The sequence below is a fragment of the Galleria mellonella genome, unplaced genomic scaffold (genome assembly GCF_026898425.1).
Source record: "Galleria mellonella isolate WM207_F2 unplaced genomic scaffold, CSIRO_AGI_GalMel_v1 utg184, whole genome shotgun sequence".
Lineage (NCBI taxonomy): Eukaryota > Metazoa > Arthropoda > Insecta > Lepidoptera > Pyralidae > Galleria > Galleria mellonella.
Window position 1 is genome coordinate 5470068 of NW_026442025.1, and position 20480 is coordinate 5490547.

At 34.5% G+C, this 20480-nt stretch overlaps 1 protein-coding gene across 2 annotated transcripts; it reads left to right on the forward strand.

The window, feature by feature from the left end:
* The first annotated feature begins 339 nt into the window (after positions 1-339).
* LOC113512030 (histone acetyltransferase KAT2A) lies at positions 340-20424 on the forward strand. Of its 2 annotated transcripts, XM_052893964.1 has the most exons (20): positions 340-577; positions 1413-1591; positions 2614-2743; positions 3547-3692; positions 4880-5104; positions 5801-5850; positions 6007-6172; positions 7534-7672; positions 9220-9300; positions 10116-10288; positions 11737-11869; positions 12285-12357; positions 13470-13545; positions 14400-14544; positions 15683-15843; positions 15922-15999; positions 16229-16369; positions 17174-17264; positions 17809-17935; positions 18373-20424. In XM_052893964.1, the coding sequence occupies exons 1-20, from the start codon at positions 505-507 to the stop codon at positions 18437-18439; spliced, it is 2454 nt and encodes an 817-aa protein (XP_052749924.1). In that variant the 5' UTR covers positions 340-504; the 3' UTR covers positions 18440-20424. The 2 variants fall into 2 exon arrangements, with proteins under 2 accessions (XP_052749924.1, XP_052749925.1); XM_052893965.1 differs by lacking the exon at positions 9220-9300 and having other exon boundaries at positions 341-577.
* The last annotated feature ends 56 nt before the right edge of the window (positions 20425-20480 follow it).

The window sequence follows — 20480 nt, forward strand, 5'->3', positions numbered from 1 at the left end:
TGTAGCACCTCGCTGCAGCTAACGCTGAGTGGGGACCATTTCAGCTGCTACCACATAATTATTATTTTAATGTATAAAATTGTAATTAATATTGTTGTTTTGTAGCTGAATGATTTATTATTATTATCTGACCACTAATTTTTTAATAATGAATTATTAATATAAATTATTAACAACACCAATCGATAATCGATCAAATTAATAATTGTCATTGATTAATGTAAAAAAATTGCGTTACTTTGATAACAATCATTAGAATGCGTTACTTTTGTGGTTAAAATAAATCCTTTAAAGCAGTCTCAGGTTACTTTTGATTATCGGACATTGGCAACACTGGACGACGCTCTATATTTTATCTGTTTTACAGTTGTGGCATTTTTATAAAAAAAATTGTCATGAATATAATAAATATGTTGTGCTAATGTATTTTTAAAAAGTTCCGAACTTAATTATAATTACTATAAACTGTTACGGCAACTAAATAAATACTATATTTGCCGTGAGATGAGTGAAGATATAAATGATATCACTATGACAAGTAACGAAGCTGATTCGTCCCAAACGCACGGTCATGAAGGTAAATAAACAAATTAAAAATAAGTACCACTCTATTAAAAATAAATGTTTACGGATGCTTATAATGCGAATATTTATAAAGTTAAGATTTACTATAAATTATAAACAGCTGTTTGATGACGCCAGATGTTATGACTAGAAATTTGGCGCTATAATTTGAAAACCAAAACTAAAACATTAAAATACACATTGTTCTTGTTTTATATTTACTTCTTTTTAAAAAGAAAACTGAGTTTACTGCGCGTTTTATTTGAAATATCTGTATGTATTTCGAAACTAATGTAGTAATTGATTATTTTGATTAACTATACCTTTGCTAATATTTTCAACTAGGTATTTATATTTTTCCAAGTGTATTGAAATTAAAATTAATTACCCATCAGCTAGCCGGACTAATCTAACCTAACTATGATTTATTTATTCTTTATTGCACAAAACTTTGTACAAATGGCGAACTTAATGCCATATGGCATATTTTATGCCATATGGCACATTTTATGCCATAATGACAGATTTAATGACATATCTCCAATTATCTTCACTTTTGTTATATTCCTAATAACTCCCCTATTTATTACAAATTCACTAGTAACTCTTGCAAGCAAATGCATTCATTCTAGCTGATGTGCTTACATCTGTCTGTATCAATTACACGTCACCCTTTAGTACCACTGAATAAGTTACTTAATTTACATAAAAAGTAACACATTTCCTTCTCGACCCAAATACTATTTATATATAACCTATCAAGATGTGGTTAATTAAAATGCCAAGAGATAGAACTTCTTTTTCAAAATCTTTTTCACATAATATTATTAAGAATAATCTTGTCACAGCCACATCCAGTGCCAACACTGATGAGGCAGGATCCAGCAGTGCCACAACCCCCACTGGTACTGAGGGCCAGGCATCGAGACAGTCTAATTTACAGCGCATACAGCAACGCAAGCAACAAGTATTCAACTGGCCACACAACAAAAAACTTCTTAAACTAGCTATATACTCTGCTTGCCAGGTGAGTTTTGTCTAGATTTCTAAATAACTGAAAATTTAGTATATAATTATTTGTCTGTAATATAATAATATTTCATTATAATCCTAACTATAATAGTAATATTGAATGATTTGTCTAATATTACCTTTTTTAAATAGACAAGGCTATACTAGAACTAGGTAAAATAGTAAAGTCAGGGCGAGAGATGGGCAGCAGTATCTCTCTTAAAACATCTACCAAGCTCAACTGCGGTTGCCAGTCTGCCAAGCGTGGCAACTATTGTCATAACCCCCCCAAGGAAGAGGCTTGTGTCTAGCAGTGGACAGTTAAAGACTGATATTATATGATGATGAAGAATTAGCTCTAGCATGTGGCTTTGCTGGTGTCTTATATCTGCTTTACCTTTTCTCTATTCTGAATTCGATGCCTCTGCATACCATTAGTTCAAATTCATTTAACTATTTAAGCATTGTGTTTATATACATACACAATGTGAATTTAACGAACTTACTGTGTTTGTCCTTTCTAACAATTGTTGGGACTTTATCTGGAAGTTTTCTTTGGAGGCTTCTTTAGGGTGCTTTGTATCACAGCCTCTCACCTCGCACTAATGGCTGCTGCTCGCAACAGTTTAAGTTTGTTAAATTCTTGTTGTGTATGTATATGGACATTGTATTAAAAATGTACATAAGTTTTAAAGATAAAATATTTAAGCATAATTAAGTAGCAAATCAACTCAAATACTTCTAATGTTACCTGTATTCAAGTAAATAAAGTTATCATTAATTCATTCAAACCAATAACACCCAAACATCTATAATATTATGCCACTTTGGACAAAAACAAATATTCATATTTATTTTTGGCCAAAGTGGTATAATATACACACGGGGTCAAGTTTTAATAAGATAGCCAATAATAGCATGATAATTATATCAGTGTGATATGTCAAAAATCTTAAGTGAGAAACAGATAAGTTTGGTTTCATTAGAAAAATTAAACATAATTTAATAAAACTATATGTATGTATGATAATTTTTTAGACACCCGACTGTACCTGCAATGGATGGAAGACGCCTGTACCCCAGCAGGCAATCAAAGGAAATGCACGAGCAGACAACCAACCTCTAGCCACCTTCAACGACCCATGCCGTCACTGTGGTCACATATTGGGTGAGGAAGCTTAAACTGGCTACTTTGTAATTCACAATAGAATCCTGGGACTTAAAACGGCCATTTTACATGAATTATTAGAATTTTCCTAACTCGCCGAGTTTAATACGCTTCTTATGCCAAGGATGTAACATTAATGGACATATATTTACATCTTTTAATATATTAAATAATTAAAGACTAATAAATATTTACATTAGTAGGTTAAACTGAGTAAATTTTACTATGATTTATTACTTGGTCTATAAAGCCTCCTAAAAAATGAGGAAGTGAATGTGACAATACATTATCATTTCAAATACACTTTATATTCATGTGTTAATCTTAACACCTATTATTTGAACCTTCGTCATGTTTAGTCCCCAAAATAAATACACTATAATAGATGTCGTAACAAACGACTAAAAAAACAAAATTACAATACTTCGTGCATTATAGAAATAATACCCCATGTTAAACTACTGAGACAGTATTGTAATAACAGACTGAATCTACCTCTTATCTAATGACACCACAAGCAATAAAATATCCATGGGTTTATTAATGGGTGAAAATGAAATAACTAGGCCGGCTTGCAAAGCATCAGTGAAATATGATAGGTGAGAATGGTACAGGTCAGTTGGCTCATTATGATGAATTCAACAAAAATTAACCATGATGGTTTCCATGTGAAGCCGCGTGGAAGTCGCCCTGACAAGGTACATTGCTAGCAATGGGGCTATTCGACCCCATTACTAATAATTCCTTTCCCTCCAACATTCACAGATTGTAAAGTGTTTTCTAATTGATGATATTTTTTGCAGAAAATCATGTAACACAACTGCAAGGTCTATCGGTCAATGAAGTGAATAGACTGCTGGGGGCAGTTGTCGACGTGGAAAACATTTTCATGTCAATGCACAGAGAAGACGATCATGATACTAAAAGAGTTTACTATTACCTGTTTAAGGTGAATATACGTCAGATATTACAATATTTTACAACAAAAAATTTGAACAATCTATCATGTCAAGTAGAAATAGTGAAGACTTTGTATTAGATTATTTTCAAATTGCTTGCTGGTATCTACACTATTTTTTATATTTCAAGTGTATAAGTTTCTTATGTAATGTTTGAAAATAACACTATTTAAAGCATATTGTACATTTTTATACTCAAGGAGTCTGTGGCTATAGTATAGCTGAGGGTGTACAACGTCTTGCGTTTCCACTTTAATAACACGTTCTTGTAGTGCCTCAGCGACGTTTGCTGAAGTACAGATAGTTTTAACGCCTTCTGGCATAAGAAGACAGCTTCGTTTTTACATAGAATACATGGGAATAGCAACAGTATCCTGAATATATTTGTAAATAAATTATATAGTCCTCTATTGTGAATTCTTGCCCAGAGGACTAGATCATTATTTGTAATTAAGTACTAACAAAGATAGTCTCCAAGTTGTCTGACATATAAGTTAATACACCCGCTACTAATTTAATATTTGTCAACTAATATATTATTATTTTTATTACTCAAGTTTATATTACTGTAACTAAATAAATGAACATACTTTTGTTAGGTTATCTAACCTTTAGTAACATGTTTTACGCATGCCATTTTCATTTAAAATAAATATGGCATACTTTTATCTGTATTAGAATAATAACCACAATATAACCTTAAATAGATATAAAAATAATAATAGTATTTTTTTTAATGGAATGATAATGTAATTGTAAACTCATCAGTCTTTGCTATTGGTTTACGATGATGGATTACCAGTATAGAACGATGGAGTAGGATGGAAAAAGGAGGTCAGTTCATAATGTAATCATACGAATTTAACTCTGATGACTTCCAGAAAGGACCACATTTAGATCGCCCAAACAGTTTATTATTAGATTTTTTTAATAATTTACGATACAGTATTCAAGGCATCACTCTATTGGATATTGGATGGGGGTTACATGGTGTATTAATTATTAATTTAAGCGCAATATTTGAGGGGCATGAGCACCGCTAATCCCTACCACTGACTATTCCTTCCCCCAATACAGGCTTTGATATTTACATGCCTACAGTGTGGCAAAATAAGATTGGACTATAATTTTCTTCTGATGTAAATTCTATAAAAATTTACCTAATTCTGTCATTCAGCTTCTACGGAAATGTATCCTGACCCGCAGTCAGCCTCGTATCGAGGGTCCACTAGGCCAGCCGCCATTCGAGCGACCCTCGATCGCGAAGGCCATCACCAACTTCGTATTGTATAAGTTCCAAGCACTACCGCAACGTGAATGGCAAACCATGTATGATCTAGCAAAAATGTTCCTACATTGTTTTAACCACTGGAATTTCGAGACTCCGAGTGTAAGGAAATTGGTAAGCTGTTTACTAATATATTATACTAACTTTTACTCGCGATTTCGTCCACATGGTTTTGATATATTCATTGTTCGGGTTGTATGGGTATATGAAATTTCGTAATAATTAGTTCAGTAGTTAAGATGCTAAGAGGTGACAAACAAACAGACTCGCTTCATTTATAATATTAGTAAAAATTTACAAGAAATAAACAATTTTGCGTAAACTATGTAAGATACCATACATTTACAAATTTATTGTATTTGTCTCTCTTCATATGAATTACTTTTAATATATCTATAATTTTCGAAATTAGTGTAATATCTTATCTACAAAACAAACACGTAGATGTTATTTCATAACTTTATCACTTATAAACCGATTTGGGAAATTCTTTTTTATTTGATCGTAATCAGTTTAGTATTGTATTGTAAAATCTTAATTGTACATAATTCATTCTGAATACATTAAAAAATTTGATATACTATTGCGGACTTATCCCATAAAGTCAACCTTTGAGAAGCTGAAAGAAATCTGTAGAATGTACAAGGGTAATTAACCGTACAGCTTTAGTAGTTTAGTTTTGAAATTAACATAACTGGTTTTGCCAAAAATTAAATCTTTTTTTTTTATGGACCACAAACTTGTGAATAACTTTAAAGAACTTTGATTTTTTTAATACAATTGAGACTAACCTTTATATTTGTATTACAGCAAGTCTCTAATCCAGAGGATATATCTGCATATCAAATTAATTACACAAGGTATTTATGGCATTTTTTTTTTTATTTCGATTTAAATTCAGTGCCTACTTCTTTAATACAATTGCTTATAATAAATTAATTTACCTTAGTCTTCAGGAATACACAATCTTTTAAGTAGTCCTGTCTCGAAAATAATGATATACCAATTGTCACCAGATGGCTGGTGTTCTGCCACGTGCCAGCGTTCTGTGACTCCCTACCTCACTATGAAACCTCCCTCGTGTTCGGGCGGACTCTCCTCCGAGCGGTCTTCAAGTCTGTCTGCAGGCAGCTCATGGACAAGTGTCACTCTGAACGGGATCGGATGCCACCAGAGAAACGAGTATGTATTTCTTGTTAGATATTATTATTTATTCTTTCTTATATCTCAGATCACAATGTTATTGAATTCGTTTTTTTTTATACAACTTAAAATAACAAACAAGCTGACGGCCCACCTGATGGAAGGTGGTAACCGTCGCCTATAGACATGAGCAGTATCATGGACATAACAGAGTGTACTGTTTTGCCCATGGTACCCCCCATGCATTGCCAGTCCTGAGGACTCAGATGTTATTCCTCTGTACCCTGTAAATTCACGCCTCTTCCCTATATCCCACCCTTCAAACCGAAACGCAACCATGCAAACACAACTGCTTCACGGTAGAAACACGGATGGGACAGAGGTACCAAAGCAATCGACTTTTGTACAAAGTCTCCCTCTCGTTTTTAATATTAAGAAAAAGTATAATAGTGCATTTAATATTACCAGAGATTTAAAAGGGAATGACAATTTAAAAGTGCTTGTTAACAAATCTATTTGAATACAGAAGCATTTGAATTGAAAAAAAAATGAAAATAAGAGATAATTAGATAACATGGAAATATTCGGTATTAAACCAACATTTTGGAAATCTTATTATTTTGTTGATAATGATAATAATAAAATTTTGACTTATTTGCAAAACCTATGTTACATGACGACGAAATAATGAGGTTCTTTATTAAATATCTTTGAACCGACTTTAATTAGAAGGAGGTTGTAATTTCGACACTACTTTTTGGATAGGTTTGACCTAAAATGGTTTATTTTATGCATAATAAAATGTTATATTATTAGATCGTATCATGTCGTGTGTTACCGGCATAGAATGGGTAACCCGTTCCTTTCGGGGTAAAGGGATTTTTCGTAATGGAGACTAAAAATCCCATTGCTAGCAATATACCCAACCAGGTCGACCTCCTCGTCGTTCCCCCTGGAAACTATCATGGTCAATTCCGGATCAATTTATCATGATGGGCTAACTGGCCTGTTTTCATTCTCATCGATCACCCTTCACTGATGCTCCGCCAGCGTATCCCATTAGCGCAGGCGGGGTTACAATTCCATTTTCATCCACCAAAAAATACCCGTTCCTTTCTCCTGAGTGTCGTAGCAGGCGATTGTGGGAGCTTAGTGATCGAGGAATGGGCAACTAAGTCCCTCTTAAAACATTAACAAAGCCTAATTGCGATTGCCAACCTGCTTGCCAAACGTAGCAACTACTGGCAAAATACTCCAATGTGGGAAGGTCTGTTCAGCAGTAGACACTTAACGGGTGATGGAATGATAATAATAAAAAAGGTCATATTATAACTTTTGATGTTGTGGGCAATCATTGATCAATCAGTTGCGGTATAATCAAATGTCATTGTGCAATACAGGTACTGGTTCTCACACATTTCCCCCGCTTCCTGGCGTTGCTCGAAGACGAAATCTTCAGCGCCAACTCGCCAATCTGGGACCCAGACTACAAACAAGTGCCGCCCACTCACCTTCAAGCCATATTAGAGAACAAAGGAAGTAAGTGGAATACATAACTGTACCTAATTATTTAGCCAGAAATTGCATTTCACAGAATATGAGTCCAGTATCACAGTAAAAAAGGTGATGTACAAGACTTAAACGAAATTATTAGTGTCCTTTTAAGAGTGTTTTTTGACAGAGACTTATATTATTACCAAATTATAAAAATTGGAAACCTTCTATCCCTATACAATGAATCCCAGTTATGAAATTTAGTATAGGTGTTTTTTATGTCCTGTTTCTTGGGGAAAAATGTTTAGTTTCATTTGTAGAATATTTATTTATTTATTTTCATTGCACTACTTAAAGAATAATGCTGTTCGAAAGGAATTTTCTCCCGCGACTTCTTAGGCTGTGGAATGAACTCCCTGTCGAAGTATTCCCTAGTGACTACTGAGCGATATTTTCACCATAGCTTCGATCGAACTGTTTATAATTACTCTTCTCCATCCAAAGGTTGCCAGGAAGAGATCGTTTTTAGCGACAAGGTCGCCCATTATTTTCTTACTATGATCATTTCTCGTAATTGTTTGTATCTATAATAAATTTATTATTGTAATCTTTTGAAGGAAACAAGAGTATCTGTCTATTTATCTATATACAGTATGAGGTTCTTCAAAAAGAGTATTGAGTTTTCTTCAGGATTGGCAACGCGTACGTGACATCCCTAGTATTGCAGACGTCTATAGGCTACAGTGATCGTTTATCATCGGGCGAGTTGTATGCTTGTATAGCCACCTTCGTGGTGTAAAAAAAATACAAAAAATATATATTACACTTAAAGTACAAAAGGCGGTCTTATCACTAAAGCAATCTCTTCCAGTAATCTTTGGAGAGAGGAGAAAAGAAAAAAGACGGTAGCTATTTGGCGCAAGAAGTGTATGTAATAAAAAAAACACTCATGCTTCTATACTTATAATAAATCTGTAGGATTCTGTACATGAAATATATTTCCAAAATAATTATCAGGGGGTGATTAGTGATCGATAATGATGCCAAAAATGCAATCAGTAAAATTTTTGTCTGTCTGTCTGTATGTTCGTTATAGAAACAAAAAGTACTCGACGGATTTTAACGAAACTTGGTACAATTATTCTTCATACTCCTGGGCAGGTTACAGTATACTTTTCATCACGCTACGATCAATAGGAGCAGAGCAGTGAAGAGAAATGTTGGGAAAACGGGTAAATTTACTCCATTTTTAAGCTTCCGTCGCGTGTGCAGTCTTAATGGCCACTTTTTAAAATGTAAAAATGTCCACGCCGGGACGGGCCGCTAAAAAAAAATTAATAAAAATAATATAATAAAACATAAATACTTCTTAATAGGATGCTAAGGATTTCAATTTTATTCCGTATTCCAGTGAAGTTACTCGATACTGTGACTCGTCTTATAAAGGTTAGCGAAGCGCAAACAATACCTCTGATATTGCATGCGATTACACGGGCTGCGGTGACCACTTACCTTCAGGCGGACCGTATGCTTATTCCCATAATATTGCCTATGGGCAATGTCATGTCATGACACGCGTGTTAATCCCACAGCTGGTCGGCGTGGGGAATTTGAGCGCGTAACGGCCAGTGGCGATAGCAAAGATGGCTTCACCACCGTGTCTTTGTCATCAGGTATTTACTTTTTTTTTTAATTACATTACAAATTTATTTTGTTTATTTGTAACTTTTTTTTATACTATTGAGGTGGCAAACAAGCAAACGGCCCAATTGATGGTGAACGGTTACCGTAGCCTATGAACGCCTGCAATACCAGGCGTACGCATTACGTGCGCGTTGTCGACCCTGAAGGAATCATTTTATCCCTTTTTTTAGAACCCCATGCTGTAGTCTCTTGGAAAACCTCATTCCATAACCTGAGCGTTCGTAGGAGGTCGCGCTGTATGCGACCATCTAGGCTCTAAGATATAAAGGTGAACTCCCTAAAGGTGAAATCGATGGCGAGCTGTAGAATGTGTCCAAACTAACTATTTAGTCTTTACCCACTTTACCAACTTCGTCGGCGTGACCGGATTATTACTACTAGTCTTCGTGTAACTGTATCGCCCACTTTTATCAAGACCTAGGCCTCCTTAGTTGTACACGAGACTTCTGACATTGTTTACTAGACGGTGTCATTATATGCTTACTAGGTCAAAAGCAAGTGACAATCATCTCTTAAATGATCCAAAATGTAAATTTGACAATTTAGAGATTTTGGCTGGGATTCTGTTTTGGGAACCCTAATTATCCTTTTTTCACTTCAAATGTTTTGAATTTTATTTCTGATAACAATTTGAATGGCGAAGCTGACGGCCCGCCTTATAGAAAGTGGTCACCTGCATTAAAATTATATATTATAATTATGAATGTTATTAATTATGTTACAGTTCGCGATAGAACTTGTTTTTTTATTATATCGATAATTAAATGTAATTTGTTTTTAATAGGTACAGTAAAACAAGAAGGAGGACTGAAACGCGGCGCCGACGGTCGATCGGAAGATGGCGCTGTGAACGCCAAGCGGCGGCGCGGCGAAGTTATCGGGGATGACGTGGGGGATCGCACAGTGGCCGACATTGTCGCCACCATCAACGATCCCAACTACATGTGCGGACCTGATGTGAGCATTCCCATTGTCACTCACACACATTGTAAACTTCCAAAAGCATGCTAGAAAAAAATATTGGTAACTAGTTTTATCCCACAACTTCGGTCAGGTCAGGTTGGAATCAGAATATATTGATCGACTGAAAGAGTAACCCATGTTCTTCTGCATCTGAAACACAGTATCATTAGTGAGGGGGAGGAGGAAAGGATTGTGAGTAATGGGGATTAGCAACCTCATTGCTAGCAATAAACCCTATCAGATTGACCTCCTCGCAGTTCCCCCTGAAAACAATTGTGATTTATTTATTGTTGAATTCGTCACAATGGGCTAACTGACCTGCTGCATCCTCACCTATCATCCTTCTTTGGTGCCCCGTCAATGTATAGGGATAGTGCAGGCGGGGTTATTATTTCTTTATCACGCATTAATAAAAAACATTAGTAAGGATTAGTATTTTATTAAATTAATTTATTAACAAACTATTTTATTAGTATTATATTAATTTTTAAGTAATGGCAAACCTTATTGTAGTATTTTGTATTTTTGTATATGATATTAATCATTTGGTAAATCGACAAAAGTTAACATTAAGCTAATGAAAATATTACCAGAAATTATTAACTTTTTCGTGCAACATAGAATGGCAAACAAGCTGACGGCCCACCTCATGGGAAGTAGTAACCGTCGCCTGTAGTCGCGGACACCATAATCTCAAGCATTCTATTACTGAAGTTCAGGTGTTATGAAAATTTTACTGCTACCATATATTCTAAACTTTATTGCCGTGTAATCTCGGCATAGAATGCACTCCTTACTTTCCCGTGGGTGTTGTAAGAAGCGACTCTTCTTTTCATTTAAGAGTTTCCTCTTGTCGGTGCAACTAATTCATGCATCTTCTTCCAGCCAGCTCTATCCCAGGCCATATCCTTTATCTCCCTATACGACATGACGCCTAGTGTTTCCTTTATCTGTCCCATGTAATTAATCCTCGGTCTTCCTCTTCCTCTTTTGCCCTCTATCTTTCCTTCTACTATGCTCTTAAAAAAATCGTCATGTCGTATAAGGTGGCCCAGCATTTTGCCTCTTCTATTCTTTATTATTTCAACCAAGAAGCGACTAAGGCAACTTAATGGCCGAGGGATGGGCAGCCAGTGTCCCTCTTAATACATATCCAAAGCCCGCCTATTAAACGTTGGCAAATACTGACAACTGCTCCTTCAAAACCTGCCAATCAAGCGTTGGCAACTACTGACAACCCCTCTATATGAGAGAGGCCTATATTTAGTAGTGGACGGTTAACGGCTGGTATGCTGCTGATGATGATGATGATGACGATGATGATTGCAAACATCAAAAACCGAAACAGCCTCAAGCAAAGCTGGTTGGGTACAGTAACATACGTGGGACACAAGGTCCTTTTATAAAATATTCCTCTAGTACAACTAGCAATTGTTTTTCAGGCACTATTTCAAATGCAAGCGCCGCGCGACGAAGCGGCCAAGTCCGAGGAACAACGGAAGTTAATTGAATTTCACGTTATAGGCAACTCCCTAACTGGACCTGTCAACAAACAGACCATGCTGTGGCTTATAGGTAATTCTTTAAATTCTTTATTGTACTGTAAATATGGGTTAGCTAATACTTATGACGTTTTAATGATGGACAACAGATTTTATAGTTCTTAACTTAACTAATATATATGTATATTATTATTATTTTTACTCGAAAGATTGTGGAAAAATTTCCTTTTGCGCAAACCATTTTTTTATACCACTGAGGTGACAAACAAGTATACGGCCCATCTGATGGTAAGCGGTTAACCTATGAACGCCTGCAATACCAGAAGTATTACGCGCGAGTTACCGTCCATGAAGAAAGCTCTTTACTCCCGTTTTGAAGAACCCAATGCTCTCTCTATATCTATCTAGTCTCTATTTAAAACCAAGAAAATCAATGTTTTTTTTATTACTAAATATAACAGTAATAACTAAGCATACAATTCTTCCAGGTCTCCATAATGTTTTCTCGCATCAGTTACCTGAAATGACAAAAGAGTATATATCGCAGTTGGTTTTTGACCCGTGAGTAATGTAATTATATATTATGCCTCTTAAAAATTTTTAATGCAATTACGAACTAAGGGAACTTGACAGTTGATTAGACTCTTATAATTTTACTAACTTTTACCCGCGACTTCGTCCAGACCGGGATATATTTACTAACCGATATAAAAAAAATAGCCAATATCCTTTCCCATTCCAAATTTCATAGTAATCTGTTAAGCCTTTAAGCCGCTATGAGGTAACAAACAAGCTCACTTTCTTGCTCAATTTTACAGTAACTAAATTCCTTTGTCACATCGGCCCCTACCTATTCAGTTCCCTCTAGAAGTCATCGTGGTAAATTCCTCTTTAATTCGCCGTGATGGGTCCGTTGATCTCAAATCATCCTCCAATGGCGTTTAGCCTTATATACAAATTAGCTTAAGCGGGTGTACTATTCCATTTACATAACCCATTAAAAAACAAAAACAATCCTGTTCCCAAATATCATTCTGTCAAATATTTCGTTCGTTCACTCACCAGAGGGAGACTTTGTACAAAAGTCGATTGCTTGGATACCTCTGTCCCATTCGTGTTTCTACCGCGAAGCAGTTGTGTTTGTGTTTGCATGGCTGTGTTTCGGTTTAAAGGATGGGATATGGCGTAAATTTACTGGGTACAGAGGTATAACACCTAAGTCCTCAGGAATGGCAACGCATAGGAGATATCATGGGCGAAACAGTATACTCTGTTATGTCCATGGTACCGCTCATGTCTATAGGCGACGGTTACCACTTTCCATCAGGTGGGTAGTTAGCTTATTTGCCATTCTGAGTTGTATAAAAAAAATTACTATAAATTTGTAACAATGCGTTCACGATAAAGGTAATAATGGTGGTGGGCAGGTGTCAAATATTATTATACCAAATTTAATTATTCATAACATTAGTGAACACACATACTAGATTAAAATACAAACCAAATAAATAAATGACAACACTGAATTTCAACCACTATTAGGTATTAAAACGATTAATAAAATTTGTCAAAAATCTCTATTATTACCAAACTCTATTAATCCATAAAAATACCATTTTTGGAATGTTTATATAAGTAGTAAAAACATTATAATGACCTTTAAACAATTTCAGTAAACACAAAACATTGGCGCTGATTAAAGAGGGCAGACCAATAGGTGGCATCTGTTTCAGAACATTCCGAGCACAGGTGAGTTCATATTTTCTTGTGTTATCAATTCAAATAATCTTATGAGAGTCAGTGAGATTCTATGATAACATATTTTTAGGGAGACTGTATAAAAGTCGATTGCTTGGGTACCTCTGTCCCATTGGTGTTTCAATCGTGAAGCAGTTGTGTTTGCATGGCTGTGTTTCGGTTTGAAGGGTGGGATATGGCGTGTATTTACTAGATACAGAGGAATAACACCTGAGTCCTCAGGAACTACAACGCATGGGGGGTATCATAGGCGAAACAGTATACTCTGTTATGTCCATGGTACTGCTCATGTCTATAGGCGACGGTTACCACTTTCCATCAGGTGGGCCGTCAGCTTGTTTGCCATTCTAAGTTGTATAAAAAAAAAGTAGTTTTTAATTTAATTTCATATGACTACTGCAGTTATTGGACACGATTTATTAACGTAACTACTATGTACTGTAATAATGTCTTCTGTAAAATAATTATATTTAATAAACAGCGTTTCAGGTTAATAGAAATAGCATATAAATAGACCTTTACTAATTTTGTTAACATTACCGTGTTAGCATGACTCGACCCTTTCTTTCGAAAAAAAAAACCTTAAAATCACTCTACCTTAATAGGAAGCAAAATGATGACTGCAACCCGGATAAGACATCAGTTTTAAATTATTTTACAGTCGGTGAAAATCTACGTCAATGTGACGAATAATTGTTACTTGTGTAGAGGATTCTCGTCAGTGTCGGATTTTTTTTTTTTACACGTGTACAAGAAATAAAAAGAAATGTAATTGAAACTTTTTTTTTTAATCGATGCAAAACCATTTTTTCTTTAATCTCCTATTATTCTATTCCTATACACAGGGCTTCAGCGAGATAGTATTCTGTGCGGTGACGTCCAATGAACAAGTTAAGGGCTACGGCACACACCTCATGAACCATCTGAAGGACTACCACATACGGACCAATATACTGCACTTCCTTACGTTCGCTGATGAATTTGCTATAGGTGAGTTGATCTATTCCATAAAACGTATTATTTATATAGCTTGAAATGACAAACAAGCTTTTGGCCCCTAGAGCACTTGTCTAACACTATTGCAAGCGAGTTCATGAGTTTGAATGACACATCGGACGTCGCTATCTCATTCTATCTCGTAGTTTCTCTGTCTATAATGATTCTCATCCATGTACTAATTCGTCATTTGTCTAGAAAAGTAACCGCCTTCTACGAACGATATCATAAACCTTCGTTATTTATTAATCATCTATATATGAGAACGAAAACTTTATAATATACCTTTACTTACCATTATAATTAATACACAAAAATATACGGGAAAAAAACTATTAATAATTGGAATTAGTGGTTCCGTGGTTCCATTTCTAGTAATATATCCTGTCAAGTTCCTCGGGCATTCATCGTGATTAGTTCTTGATAAGATGGGTAATATCGGTACAGTTTCGAAATCTATATATTGAGCTTCACTGGACAATAATAGCGAAAAAAAGGTCGCCATCCATTCGGATATTGCTCGTACCAGTTGGGACATATATATATATATATATATATATATATATATATATATATATATTATACTACTTAGAATGGCTAACAAGCTAACTGCCTACCTGATGGAAAGTGATAACCGTCGCTTATACACATAAGCAGTACCATGGACATAACAAAGTATACTGTTTCGCCCATGATACCCCCCATGCGTTGCCATTCCTGAGGACTCAGGTGTTATTCCTCTGTACCCAGTAAATTCACGCTATATCCCACCCTTCAAACCGAAACACAGCCATGCAAACACAACTGCTTCACGGTAGAAACACGAATGGGATAGAAGTACCCAAGCAATCGTACTTTTGTACAAAGTCTCCCTCTGGTAAAATTTATAATATATATATTTATATATTTTAATTATATATTGGATGACTGATATTTAATATATTCGTAATTGACTCAATTTATACATATTATAACGACGATATATAGATATTGCTATATATAATCGACATCATACGTCAAATGTTCTGATTCCATCATTACCTATAATCCCTCACTGGAACCTCGGCACCACATACCCATAGAAGAAGCGAGGTCATCAGATCTATTTAATCGTTATATGTGTTCCCCGCAGGATACTTTAAGAAACAGGGCTTTAGTAAAGATATCAAGTTGCCGCGTGCAATGTATCAAGGCTACATAAAGGACTACGAGGGTGCTACGCTCATGCACTGTGAACTGAACCCACGAATAGTATATACGCAGTTCACCACCGTCATACGAAAGCAGAAGGAGGTACCTTTTGAACGCTTCTTGTATTTCTAATTTCAATAATATTGCAATACCATACTCACTTATACTGCTTTGTTTTAGATCGTAAAGAAGCTAATTGACATAAGACAGAAGGAGGTCAGAAAAATACACCCTGGATTGACGTGCTTTAAAGAAGGAGTACGTATATGTTATTTAATTTATATAATTCAAAAATTGATGTTTATATAATTAAATTTTGTTTTATAACTAGCTATTTCCTGCGGCTTCGCCTGCGTAAATCGGTACATACAGTGTTTAAGTTAGCATTCGGTTTAAGTTGGTTAATTAGGCAATAAATATTAACAGAACGACGTGTGTTGGGTCAGCTAGTTTTAAATATTTTTTTAATGTATGATTTTGTCCATAGGTACGCAGTATTCCTATAGAAAGCATCCCGGGGCTGCGCGAGACGGGCTGGCGCTCGAGCGGCGGTGTCGCGGGCTCGGGCCGCGCCCTCGAGCCCGACGCGGAGCCCGACCTCGCCGCACTGCGAAATGTGCTTCAAGCAGTATGTACCATCCGCTCTCTTACTTAGAAATACATACTTAGAAATACGGTTAGGTAAATATTAGGTTTAACTAGTAATCTTAGGAATTACAAACATAAATTGGTAAATGTAAAGTTTAAAAATAAAAAAAGTAAACATATTGGGATTTCAATAAACCAAATCTAATTTACCTTTTTGACCACGACTTTTTTCGACATTTAAGCACCATGTCTCTGAGATAAATAACTATGATCACTGAACATTTTGATTTATCTAGAAATAAGTACTAATAATATGTGTTGTAACTATTTACAGTATATTGTTTATAAAAATAAATAAAGAAATATAGTAATCTTAACATACAGTCCACACACCAATCCATTCGGATATACCATACACCCATAGTTAACGCACACAAACACACTACACGCCGTCGCCTAATGTTTTATAAGTTAGTAAAAAGGAATTGTTACTTCAGTTCACAATAAAACAATGTAGTGAGAAGACGTGTCATTTGATTTTCTAAAACAGATCAAGCAAAAACATTTTTGAACCTTAAGTGCTACAATAATATGTAAAGTTGTATACAATTTCATTGCACAAATGAATATGTGTAACATAACTTGAGGAAAGACAATTTTTAATAGTTCTCTTAAATCCTAATCTTAAATTTAATAATCTTTCATTTGATAAAATTTATTGATTACTAATGCCCAAAAGTTGTGAAAAATAAAACGAAGATAAAATAGATAGGATATATTAATATGACAAAGAAACTAAATTTATGTAAATATTTTATTTTAATCAATAAACTTTTTGTTACAGGTTAAAAATCACGCAGCAGCTTGGCCGTTCCTGAAACCAGTTGATAAGACCGAGGTACCGGATTACTATGATCACATTAAATTCCCAATGGGTAAGTTGATATATTTATTTATTTATATTTATCATTATCCCTTTCACATCAACCATTCATTCTCCAAAGGTGAATATAGGCTAATAAAGGAAGGTCTATTGGGGGTTGTGCCAATTCGGCAGGTGAGTTAGGTTTTGGTGATGTTTAAAGAGGCATGCTACTGTCCATCTCTCGACCTTTAAATTCCCTTAGTCGCCTCTTACTATACCCACGGGAAAGGATGAAGTGACTCATTCTATCCCGAAACCACATGGCCGACATTTATTTATATTTAGAACATAATAATTATAATTATTCAGAATATGTAATTTAAATGTCAAAAGCTAACATTTTAACTGTACATATAATAATTTAGTAGAAATGCATCATATATCTAAGGCATTATTTTTTAACTTATTTGTTATAATGGAATTAAAAAGATTAATATTTAAAATGTAACTATGTACAGTTTTTTATTTGTTTTTCCTTTATGGCCTCGACATTAAGTTTTTATAATAGATGTACCTTAAATTATAATAATAACATAATCAAATGATTTTCGCAGACCTCCGCACGATGGGTGAGCGCCTCAAGGCACGCTACTACGTGTCCAAGCGGCTGTTCATCGCCGACATGACGCGTATATTCACCAACTGTCGACTGTACAACTCACCAGATACAGATTATTACAGGTAACTAACTATGTAGTAAATTATGGCAATTTTAAATGCTTATTAATTGCAAAAACTATACTCAGGTCCAGTCTTACCTGGCAAAGCCTCTCCCCTCGTCCTAACTACAAAAAAAAAAATGATCGCCATCTTTTACTGAACTGCTGACAAAATAACGAATTTTATGCGATCCTTTACTGCTTTACTGATAGCGCCTCTTATACCTCGGTGCTGCCCTAGCAAAGGGCTATGCTGACTATGCTCTTCGTATTAATATTTTTTTTTATTTTTTATTGTGGCTCCCCCTAAGGAGCACGCTTTTTCCCGGATATTAAGTTCCAGGTTTTGCATCTAATTATTTTAATTATTTAGCTAGTTTCCTTCCTTTCCATCCATTCTTTCATTCCGTTTACGTATTAATATATTAATTAATATTTCCTTTATTAAATTTATAACAGGTGCGCGAACGGCCTAGAGAAGTACTTCCAATCGAAAATGAAAGAGGTGGGCCTGTGGGACAAATGATGCGAGTTCAATTTCGACACGTTCTTCATCCGCGAGCTCGTGGTCGCCGTCGGTGGACCGTCTCATTGATATGGAAACCACGTGTTGGAACTAGATAACTAGCTAAAGCCTAATTAGAACTGATTTAACCCTCTTATTCATAAAAACTAAAAAAAATCAACAATTTCAACAATAGCTAAAAAATTGATTAAACGATCGATGTTTTTATGAATAATGGCGTTAGTGTGCAGTCAAGCGATTAAGTAAAAATAAAAAGTATTGCTGTTCAGGCACGCTTAGCTGCTTCTCTAAACAACTTCAAAGTGGATGAGGGCATACAGTATGTTAATTAACGTAATCTGTTCCTTAATAGTGGTGTTAGTATTCATTAATAGCGATTAAAAAAAATTACCAAAATATAAATTGAAATTCTCGAAAATAATATGTATCTGTATAAACAGCACCATTTAATAATAGTTGTGTAAAAAATTGTACTGTATAGCGCTGTTGGTACTGATACAGTTGTACTTTTGTTTTTGTATTTGTTGGTACAAAAATTATTGTTCTAAGAAAAAATCATTTTTTTTTAAACCCTATTCAAGTTTACTGACACCAGTTTTAAGAAATGAGATATTTTAATTGACATACTGTATGTAAAGGATTGTTTGAGCGTGTTTTTTTTTTATATTTCTAAGCTGATTTTCGTAATTCTTTGTTTAATTGAAAGGACTTACTTTAAGTATGGTCCCAATTAAATATAAATAAAAATTAAGACTGTTTTTTATGTAAAAAAAATATAAATTTATGTGAATATGTGGTTGTAATGAGCGGTAGGTACTGTAAAAATGCGTAAAAATACGTTACCTTTTCGCTGTGTCCAGACTCATAAGTATTGTATCCTAACAAATCATAAATGGTATTGTACTAGTGTTTGTTCATTATATCCCAAATAGTATATTTATGCTAGATTTCATGTTGATTGATTGAGTCCTAAAAGCTTGAAGAGGTAATAAACACTTTTTTAGTATTAGTAAGTAAGTAAGTAGTGGCTGTGTAGTCCCAGCATAGAATAGTCCACCCCTTCCTTACCCGTGAGTGTCGTAGAGGCGACTAAGTGAGCTTATGGTGGAGAGATAAACAGCAGCGACCCTCTTAAATCATCTCCATAGTCTAACTGCGCTTACAGTCAAAACCCTCCGAAGGAAGAGACTTATGTTCAGCAGTGGACAGTTAAAGGCCGACATGATGATTAGTAAAAATTGTGTGCTCAAGTATTAAAATAATACTTAATCCATAATTCCAATTATAAATTTATAGTAATAGTCACATTGTAAATAAGTCATTTGTCGTTTACATTATAGATGTAAAAAAAAATTATACTTTTTGCATTCTAAAAATCTAATGCAAAAAGATTAAATCAATGCTTCTCTTTTCAAATAATAATCATAAATATATATAGTATTTTATAATATTCCAGTAATACTTAGTTAAAATATTTCAAAATACTTTTTTTTTCTATTTTTGCTTTCGTGTTTTTGTTGATATACAAGTGTATGTAAAAATATATATACAATCAACTGTATAACATACCTTAGATTATATAGATGGAGCTTCGAGTCTTAATAACGGGTCAACTTTTTGTCAGCTGTCAAATTAGCTGACTCCTTTTTTTTATCAGTGTTCTGTATTTACTTATGCACATAATGTATCTATATTTAATTATTTAATAAATGAATTTTTGCGCATTAAAAGAGTACAGAATTTATAAGACAAAATAAATATAGAAGTTGTAAAAGAATCACTCATAACTATTTATCATGCAAAATTGTATGAACAAGTTGACCCTCTTTTCTCGAAGCCTTTGTATGAAGACAATCTATATAGTCTTAGCTAATTACATATTATGGGTAATGAATATTGGATAAAATAATTAACGATTTTATATTTGTTGTATATGGTAAGAATTATGCAATTTTGGAGGTTAAATAAACGATTTTTATTTTAAACATCTACCTTTTTTTTATTGGTCTAAATTCCCATCACTCCCTCCACCAACTAGAAT

Excerpts from the sequence above, each read along its gene's own strand:
- LOC113512030 (XM_052893964.1), top strand. The coding sequence starts at position 505 with ATGAGTGAAGATATAAATGATATCACTATGACAAGTAACGAAGCTGAT. Across the intron at positions 1,592-2,613 it reads CTATATACTCTGCTTGCCAG|ACACCCGACTGTACCTGCAA; the intron begins GTGAGTTTTGTC and ends ATAATTTTTTAG. Across the intron at positions 9,301-10,115 it reads CACCGTGTCTTTGTCATCAG|GTACAGTAAAACAAGAAGGA; the intron begins GTATTTACTTTT and ends TGTTTTTAATAG.